Source organism: Thunnus thynnus, chromosome 11 (assembly GCF_963924715.1).
Source record: "Thunnus thynnus chromosome 11, fThuThy2.1, whole genome shotgun sequence".
Taxonomy (NCBI): domain Eukaryota; kingdom Metazoa; phylum Chordata; class Actinopteri; order Scombriformes; family Scombridae; genus Thunnus; species Thunnus thynnus.
The window spans coordinates 31,468,048-31,478,402 of NC_089527.1; the positions used below are offsets into that span (position 1 = coordinate 31,468,048).

The 10,355-nt window shown below is 39.4% G+C and overlaps 1 protein-coding gene across 1 annotated transcript; it reads left to right on the top strand.

The window, feature by feature from the left end:
- The first annotated feature begins 286 nt into the window (after positions 1 to 286).
- cnga4 (cyclic nucleotide gated channel subunit alpha 4) lies at positions 287 to 9,426 on the top strand. The gene is made up of 7 exons (XM_067604472.1): positions 287 to 839; positions 1,492 to 1,593; positions 1,693 to 1,799; positions 2,335 to 2,918; positions 3,101 to 3,346; positions 5,718 to 5,883; positions 8,584 to 9,426. Exons 1-7 carry the CDS (start codon positions 685 to 687, stop codon positions 9,387 to 9,389), a joined length of 2,166 nt encoding a protein of 721 aa, XP_067460573.1. The 5' UTR covers positions 287 to 684; the 3' UTR covers positions 9,390 to 9,426.
- The last annotated feature ends 929 nt before the right edge of the window (positions 9,427 to 10,355 follow it).

The following is a 10,355-nucleotide window of genomic DNA, read 5'->3' on the forward strand; positions in this document are numbered from 1 at the left end:
ACTAGTCAAGTATGGATTTAAATCCGTGGTAAAAGTGGAGCAAATTTTAACTAGATTGTGTTACATAAATGTAAATGTATTTTAATTCCTCTTAAGATGTAATTAAATCTTTTCATTAAACTCAATTTGTACATTTCCACACCAGCATATCCACATGCTTATATGTCCATAACTTCTTAAATTCCATATCAAATTTACTTTTATATTCTTTTATGTGAACAGTTAATTGTGACCAGATTTTTTCTATTAGAAATAAAAAATATTTTCTTTCTTAATGTGGCATACGTGTAGAACCGACACAGTGCATTCTGTATATTTTTATTGACAGTGACACATTTTCTGTCATTTGGGCTCTATACTCCAGTCATTGTTGTCTAAAGCAGTCTCTAAGATGTGTAGAGGAGGACTTCTCCCTTTTGCTAGGGGGGGGAGGAAGAAATTCCCAGAGGACACATGGCATCTGTTGTGGGTTTCTTCCATAGAGACCAGCATCACCAGGCAGTGCGTAGGTAGACCTGGTTTGTTGTTAGGTGAACCATGTAATGATGTCTGATGCACATCAACACATTGTCTGAATTATTGTCCAATACGTTTTAACGCTCAGGCAGAAGGGAAACCAAAATTAAGAGCAGTAGCCATACTCACTTTGAGAAAATGTTTTAGTTGAGGACAAAAGACTGCAGAATGGATAAAACAGGTGATGTAAGTATTAGGAGTAATGAATGGCAGAGACTGCTCAGGTGGCATCGGAGGCAGAAAGTGAAGGACGAAGGAGAAGATGGCGTCAACAAGGACGAAGGGAAACGTAGCAGCAATCTGGGTCAGAAGTTGAAAGTTAAGTGAGTAATTAAGTATGGGTTAGACAGTTTTGAAAAAAAAAAGTTTTATTCTTTATAACAATTCTTAATATGGAGATAAACAGATGGTAGTAGTAACTGAAGACAACTAGATTTAGTGTGATGATACTTATTTACACAATTTATTCATTTATTCAGACTTCATCGCTTCTGAATTGGTGAAGAACTAACCAACCTCTTGTGGATGAGAGATTAAAAACTCTAAGTCCAACTACCTCTAATGTACTCTAAAAACATGTCCTTCAATTGTATATTCTAACATTGTTCTTGGATCTTCCGGATTAATTGTGGGATAAAAAAGTATGCCAAATCATAGGCTTTCTAGTGTTTTTATGGCATGTAAGAAAGAATTCAAAATAACCAAGTTAAAAGTTAAAATCATGTTCATCCCACTATGGCAGGTGTTTTCATTTTAGAATTCAACTAGAGCAAAATCCTATAATTTTCAGATACAGAGATGTAATTTCAAGCACTTAAGATGTAATTTAGATTTTTGTAAAAATTTAACTAAATTCATTTGGACATGATAACTATGAACCACAATACATTTGTAATTCCCCTCATGTATGACTGATCAGGGAGTAAATCTGTGTCATTTCCCTCTCCCTTGTCTCTGTCATCATTTCTCACTCAGTTGGAAAGAATGGATGGTTGATCCAGCAGAACATTTTTATTATGTCTGGCTACAGGTCATGATCCTCCCCATTGTCTACAACTGGGTGATCATCATTTTAAGGTACATGCACGGAATATGATGAATATCATATAGTAATCATATAACCTGTAATCATTTGACATCCCCTGAGACCGATTCTTATTGGTTATGTTTTCTTAGGACATGCTTCACTACAATTGCACTGAGCTACCTACCTGTGTGGCTTACACTGGACTATCTGTCAGACCTCATGTATATGGCTGACATGATCATCACTGTTCACACAGGTGAATTATTTATTTTTAAGATTTTTGATTGATTTGATTTTTGTCACATTGTACAGTCATACTAAATATGAAATATAAAGTAACACTATATAGAAGAAAGTGTAGATACAGTAAAAAAAGAAGCAATAGAAAATCAGGTCATGGACAACACCAACATGTCATGCAAAATGATGCTAAATAATACGGAAGTGCATGAGAAAAAGCAAGCGGGCATGCCTCACGTCAGCTAAAGTCCATGGTTCAAGGTAATAAAGGTAATACAAATTAAATGGATATAATGCCTTATAAATGCCTTATAAATGGATAGAAATAACCCTCACATGTCCAACTCTTCAATAATACAACTGTCTTGAGTTGTTAGATGACTTGAACACTTGCAAGTTATAAACATAGGAATTACTATTGCTTTCTTCCAATCATGACGTGAACGCTGTTTATTCTTGCAAATGAGGTCAGCCCAAGCTTTGATAGGGTAATTGTAACAGCACTGGAGGTGCACAATGGGATTTGTTAAACCTTGTGCTTCCCTCTCCAGGTTACTTGGAGCAGGGTATTCTGATCAAGGACCTATCTCAGCTGAGGAAGCACTACCTGCACTCTAAGTATTTCTTAAGGGACCTGGCCTCCTTGCTGCCCACTGATTTCTTCTACTTTGTCTTTGGCATCCAAACGCCAATGGTGAGGATCAACCGCCTTCTGCGTACGCCACGACTCAACGAGGCCCTGGATCGCATGGAGACGAGAACCTCCTACCCTAACACCTTCCGTATCTCCAAGCTCATGATCTACATCTTTGTGTTGATCCACTGGAATGCCTGTCTCTACTTTGCACTGTCCAATTACATCGGCTTTGGAAGCGATCGTTGGGTCTACCCCAACATCACTGACCCAGAGTTTGCCTCCATGCGGCGTCAATACTTTTACTGCTTCTGGTTCTCTGCCCAGATTTTCACCACAGTAGGAGACACTCCTCTACCAAAGCGAGAAGAGGAGTACTTGTTTATGATTACAGACCTGCTTATTGCTGTGCTGGTATTTGCCTCAATTGTTGGCAATGTTGGCAATGTCATCACCAGTCTAAGGGACCGCGATAATGTCTTCTTTCCTAACCATGAGCTGGTAAGTTGGATAATAGAAACCTGCCTGCTTCTCAAATGGCTACACCACAGGCTCATTTTCTTATCACACAAAGTAAACAGAAAGAAAGGAATGTGGAAAGGCTTCTTATCTGATGACATTTTGTAGCTAGCTGCTTGTTATTTTTATTTTATGGAAAAATATTTCCTCTTTCCCTCTTTCAGGTGAAGGGTTACCTGCGTAGCCATCACATTAGCAAGGAGCTTCGACAGCGCATTGACAGCTGGTACCAGCATCTTCACATCAACAAGAAGATCATGCGAGAGAATGAAATCCTGCAGCAGCTGCCTGTACATCTGAGGACAGTGATTGCTGTCAGCGTTCATCTTCCCACACTCTCCAAAGTCACCATCTTCCAGAGCTGCGAGAAAAGTCTGCTGGAGGAGCTGGTGCTTAAACTAACACCTCAGGTCAGGGGGGAAAAATGATGGCAGTCAAAGGGCACAAGTGGCTCAAGTTGTAGATAGTGAGTGTTCAGAACAGGATGTTGTGGTGGGGATATGTACTCTAGCTATGGGTACTAGAGAGGAAACGAAATAACATGAGACAGGAGTGTACGAGGGGTTTGCATTTTTGATGCAGTGTCAGTTTGAACTAGGGACATGTGATAATATCGGCATGTCATTGGTATTGGCCGATAAAGACTTTAAAATGAAATATTGTTATCGACCCAAAATGAACATTTCTGCCAATATGACAGGCCGATTCGTCACCTTCTCCTCTGCTGCCGTTTCAATCTTACAGCCCCGGAACTTCCTACACAGGCTCCGCTTCACTCAGCTGCCTGACAGACCCGCTGCTTCTTCCCACGTTAACATGAATGACAAACCGGGGGTCATTACTTCAAATGGATCCACACAGAGAGCTGGGGCTAGCAGGGAGGCTAGAAAAGGCTAGCTGGCGGTGCTTCCCTCTGGCCAAGCTGCAGCTAATGGTCCGCTACCCTCCCAGCTCCAGTTTGTTATTCAGGTTAAAGTGGGAAGAAGCAGCAGGTCTGTCAGGCAACTGAGTAAAGTGTACAGTGACCAGATGTCCTGGTTTGTCAAGGATTGTCCCGGTCGACAATTAAAATAATAATTATAATATTATACTTGTTTTCAGCGCTTACGTAGACATTTATCATGTTCTGTTCCACTCATTATTACCTAACCCAATATAAAAACAGAAACAGTGCATCTGAATTCAACACTGATTTGTCTGTATGTGTGTCAATGTTTTGCTTTGTACTGTTTGTTGTTGTGCTGTTGTATGTTTTGATTGTGGGGGACTATGGATGCAAATTAGCTTCAAGCTAACTCCAGTGCAGTGCATCTTTAATGTTTAAAACTGCACACTGTCCCAATCAATAAATCAAATCAAATTGTCGAGGCTGTTGTTGCTAGCCTGTGACACTTGCTGCTCTTTCTGACAGGACCTGTCAGTATGCTAACGGTTCACTATCATGCCAAGCAGAGATTTGGTCTTTTCTAAAGAGCTCCAGGAGGCTTACTCCTTCCTTCATCAAGTACTTGGCAATGAAAATTCTGCATTCTGCATACACTGCAACAGTACACTTTCAGTCACCACAAAGAGATTTGTACCTTGTTTTTTTTTTTTTTTTTTAAAAGCTGGCAGTGAATGTGTCACAGTCGGCCATTTAATTGGCAGCCTGCGCTTTTGCAAACTGACAAATATCTTGGTGGATTTTCGAAATTTTTATTAATCCTGTCTGTCTGATAAACTTAAAGAAAAGTCTACTGCTCAACCCACTTGGCAGGTTCATTAAAGTTTTAATGCTGATGTCCCGAACTCCAGTCTTCCTAAGTTCTTCCTCCATATATTGTCTTTCTTGATCATACCTAGTACAATCTATGACTGCATGTGTAAGTCTCCTCAGCCAGGTGGAAAAAAATATGTACGTATATCGGTATCGGCATTGGCAATCTGCCACAATGAGTATATGTGTGATATCGGCATATCACACATCTGCAAAAAATCCAATGGCATGTATCCCTAGTTTGAACACATCCTTGATGATCCATATGTGCGAAACACTGTTGATATGTAATATGTGTGGTGACTCTTTCTTCCTAAATTAAGTGCGATTTCCTGCCATTTCATTCCATTTCAATTATGAGCCAACTGTACCATTGTCCCATTTATACAGTTCTTTTTTTGGAAAAAAAGAGAGATTGCAAGACTGAAAATGTTGTACTGTGTCATGGGATGGGAAAACCCAGGCTCAGCGCTGCACTAGAGAATTCACCTGACAATTGGTTTACATGCTGTAGCAGTTTTAGTATGAGTTCATATTGATATGATTCTTTGCTCAGCCTAAATTTCGGAAATCACAGGCTGTTGGACCCAGATCTGTAGACTCACAGCTAAGAGTGGTTCAATGTAGGTTAAAAGAGTTGCCCAAACATTATCAATATCTAAATATGTTTCCTATCATGTTTAGACAGATCTGAGATTAGAGATTCTTTAGGTAGAAACTCTGTAATAGTCAACATGGGAGGTAACAATTTGGGAATGGAAGCAAAGATGTGAGACTGGGACAGAATGAGATAGCAACAACAAAAACCATGGGACCCAGTGGAAAGGGGAAGGGACCAGGCAAGGCATTGTGTTGTGATGCTCTTTGTCTTCAGCTCTGTCATAAAGTACAATTTTAATGTTCCTCTGTGAATTTGTGTTCTTTTTTTGTGTCATTGCTTCTACTTTGTCCACACTGTCAGCCTACATTGAGAGAAAAAAAAGATGTTCAAGTTTGAAGAGATTGTCATGTATTTTGTCTTGCAGGTGTTCAGTCCAGGAGAGTATGTTTGCAGGAAGGGAGATGTGGGTCATGAAATGTACATAATCAAAGAGGGAAAACTTGCAGTCGTAGCAGATGACGGGGTCACAGAGTTTGCTGTGCTGAGTGAGGGGAATTTCTTTGGAGAAATTAGTATCCTCAATATAAAAGGTAAGTCAAGTGTTAAGTACTATGCACATATTCATATAACATTTATCAATTCATGTAGGAAGGAAAAATGATCCAATTCATGACACAATTATAGCAAAAAGCTGCTGCTGAATAGCTTTTTATTTTAGTTGAAAAAAATACACTTGAAAAAGGAAGTTTAGTTGACTCAACAGTGCAACAATTAATAACACTAGACTATTACAGGTGATTCAAACTGAAAAACATTATTTGGTACCAAAAGAAGAGACACCCTGTGGTGTATGTATTAGCAAGGCTCAAACCTTGCCCACTGTGTTAAAACTGGTCAAGATTGGAAATTTGGCAGCTTGTAGGTTGTAGTTGGTCTTGGTATTGGTCAGAGTTTCAGAGACTGTGCATGGGAAGATTCTGTACACAGCTCATAAAAAGGAAATAACTAGTGTATTGAGGTGGAGCAATGGGGTTGGGGAACCAGCGTGCAAATGAAGTGTAAAATAACATGAGTATGTGGTGTGAAATGCATGTTTTGAAATAGGAAGATGATATTCATTTTGTCATTAGTGCAGTGAAGTTGAGAAAGAGGAGTTGTTATGCTTTGATAGGATACACACTGTGGCTCTTTTAATTTGGACTGAATTAATGGCCAGGATGAAACACTGATAAAAGAAGGTGCCCACTTGATAACCTCAATCATTTTCCCACCTTTAAAGCTTGAATAAGTGAGTGGTAAATGTTGCTGCCTGTCTTACAGTTGGTACAGTTGGAGTTCCACAAGGTTCAATTCTTGGGTCTCTGCTATTCAAACTCTATGTTATTTTCTGATTTATATGCTTATTATATGCTTTACCCCAACTCATTCAAGCTGCCAACATAACTACATAATACAGCTCTTAGGATTTTGAAAGGTGTACAATGTTTTATTTTTAACAGAGGTGTGAAGCAGTTTCCGCTGATGAAATTTAATTTATTTTTAGTTTCATTTACTTATCCATAAGTGAAATAGACTTAAATTGTTAACCAACTAATTTTCAACTGCAGACCTTTGGCAAGATGTTGTAAAACCAATGAGGACAGGTTAAGACACTTAAATGACAACAATAGCGACAAAATCAGCATTCTCTACACAGTGCACAAGCCCTGCAGAGCAACAGGAAGCAGCAAAACATTGCATCAACAAAGCATAAATGCGTTAACCACTTTAGCAATGCAGAGCAGCAGTAAGCATTGATACTGTAAAGTACAATGTCAACAACCATAATATTAATTTTAATAAAATGTAAATAGAAATAGTTTGAAAGTCAGTAAAATGATACCATCCAACATTAAACCCACAAGCCATGCAGCACAGAGTCACAAGACACAACTGTTACAAATATTAATAACATATTGTCAATAAAATACTAATAGATACAGCCAATTAATATTCATCTTTTTGTATTGACTTAAATATAGCTGTGTACTTTTAAAGGAAAGGTTCAGGTTTTTCAGGTCTGTCTTAATATAATAATGACGTGCCCATATGTATGTAGAAAGAGGTCTTCATCGCTATAACAATTCCTACTCTCCGCACTGACCCTGAAGCTATTCCCCAGGAATGCAACTAAACTGTAAGAAATAGGGGACAAAATCCATAGCCCTCATTCTGTGCAAAAATGGATTCCAAAGTTCAGCCGAAGCTAATATTGCTTGCTTCAGCAGTTTGACTTCCAAAGTTACAGTCTGTTTAGTATGAAAAATCACTCTTTTTGTCACTCCAGAATGTTCCTTGCTAAGCTATGATGGAGAGATACATTCTAGTTGTCATGTGGAGATTTGCTGTTGGAATCAGCTTTTTACTCCTGTTACAAAGTGAACCACATATTTATTTACACTTACCCTTCGTCAGCTGTTGTCAGCCAGGGATGACACGACCGTGTTCATCAGGTGTTTTCTTAAAACTCCCTATTCTACTGACGCTTACAAACTCTGTATTTATGTTAATTTTGGCAGCTGTTGTCATCTCTTGTTTCTTTCACAACACCTCAGATAAACACAGACATGAACCATATTTGATGTCAGGCTCAGAGGCAGGAACAATTCAAGGTCTGGAGGACAACAAGAAAAGCTGGAGATCGGCTCTGAGGTGTCACATACGCACCAAAACACTCAAAGAGTTCAGAGCGGGTTGTTACCAAAATATTAGTGTCCAAAAACACTGCAAAAATACTCTATCAATGCCATCAAATCTGCAAAGAAAAAGACTCACTTCAAAGTTTTCTCTGAGCACGTCTCCAGTAGTAAAAGCCGGGTAACATCAATAGACTTACACACAATACCAGAATGTATCCCTCCACCACAGCTCAGCGAGGAACTTCATTCCACAGAAACAAAAAGTGGGAATTCCTACTAATTTAGCTAACTCAGACTGCTGAAGCCTCATATTAGCTTCAGCTAAACTTTGGAATGCACATTTGTCCCTCTTCTCTTACAGTGTAGTCAGAGAGAATAGCTTCAGGGCCTGTATGGAGAGTAGTAAGACCCATTTCCATGTACATATGGACATGTCAGTATTGTATTAAGAAAGACTTGCAAAAACCCAAACTATCCCTAACCTCTGAAATGGGTTTGTCTTGGATAATGGAACATGGGTTGCTCACATCACATCCTTTTCATTGATTTTTGGTTTTTAAAAATGTTGCTGATTATTTCAAATTTGAATTAAATGACAACGTTTTGTTTTAGGTAACAGGTCAGGCAATCGTCGCACTGCCAACATCCGAAGCATCGGCTACTCTGACCTGTTCAGCTTGTCCAAAGAAGACCTGACAGATGTGCTGTCCGAGTTCCCTGCAGCCAAACGGCACCTGGAGGAGAAAGGCAGACAGATCCTCACCAAGATGGGCATGTTGGAGGAGAGCAGGGAAGCAGAGGAGGGGGAGGCAGAGAAAATCGAAACCAAGATTACAAGGCTGGAGAGCAACTTGGAGATCCTACAAACGAAACTAGCTCGACTTATGATGGAATTAGAGTCAAGCAACCGCAAGATGCAGGCCAGGGTGAAGCAGCTGGAGTGGGAGGTGGCAGCCCTGCACACCCAGCAGCCAGAGAAGGAAGATGGGGAAGAAAGAGAACAGGGAAGATGTGAAGGTGTAGGAGGGGAGGTTGTATGGGAGCGAGAAGAGGCAGAAGGAGAAGAAGAGGAAAATGTAGAGGCAAAGCTTAAAAAGCAAGGGCAGAGAGAGGATAGTAATGACATCACCAAAGAGGGTGATGGAGAGAGCACTAAAAGTACAAAGGAAGATGTGGAAAATATGATGGAGGGAAATAAATGTGGGGACCTGGGTAATCAGGAAAATAAAAAAGGGAATAATGGGGAGAAAAACAGAGAGAAAGGTGATGACAGACCTGGGAAAGGGGATGGAGCTGAGATTGTACATGAAGATAAAGAAGAAGAGAAAGAATCTGAAGAGAAGATAGAAAAGGCTAAAGAAGACTCAGAAAAAAGAGGGATGGGAAAAAAGAGGGATGAAGGGCAGGAAGATGAATAAAAAGCAAAGTAACTGAAAGAGAGAATGAAGTAAAAAAAAAAAAGACTGTGTGTTTTTTTCTGTTTAATTTTAATAAAGTATTCGAAACCTCAACACTCTTTGACACACTTCCTGCAATACCGCTTTATACACCTAGATGGTAGTATTGTATGCAACACTGTAGAGAAATCAGCATCAGAATTGTCTTTATTGACCAAGTACTGTTTGTTTATGCACATACAAGGACTCTGGTTTAGTGGATCTCAGTGTGCTTAAACAAAATAACAGCACAACAATCTTCAGAAATGTACACAAAGAATGACCTGATATACAGGTGAAACCGTTTCTGTGAATTGTAAACAGGATACAAATAGTGCAGAGAAGTGAAGAGTGCTGAGAGAAATATTAAATGGTAAAAAAAAAATTATACACATATAGTAGGTGGTTATGTACAGTATATACAGCCTGTTCAACTATACGATAGTGAGTGAAAAGTATTGCACATTTTGTATTTAAGACTCATTAAATATATGTAATTTGTAGATACAGTGGGTATTACAGTGTTTCTGGGTTATTGCACAGTGCCACAGTCAGTACTGTTCATAAGTGTGACGGTGAGAGGGAGGAAACTGTTCCTGTGTCTGGAGGTTTTGGTGAACAGTGCTCTGCAGCGCCTACGGAGGGAAGTGGATGGAGCTGTTTATGTCCAGAGTGTGAAAATAGGCTGATCAAACCAGCAGTTTGGTTCTAGTTTACTCACTGTGCTCTTTAGCAGTCAGCTCCCCCTGCTGTCCATAAGCTGCCTCTGCACCTCAGCCGTCTAAAGCCCGCCCTGCAGCCTTTAGACCACGCCTCCTCATTTACATACTGCTTGAAAAGCCAAACGTCAAATGCCAAATGGTAAAGTGCAAATGAAAATAAATAAATAAATGAATAAATTAGTTTTTTCTGTTTAATTTAAGTATTTCCATTTAAGTTTTTCCATTT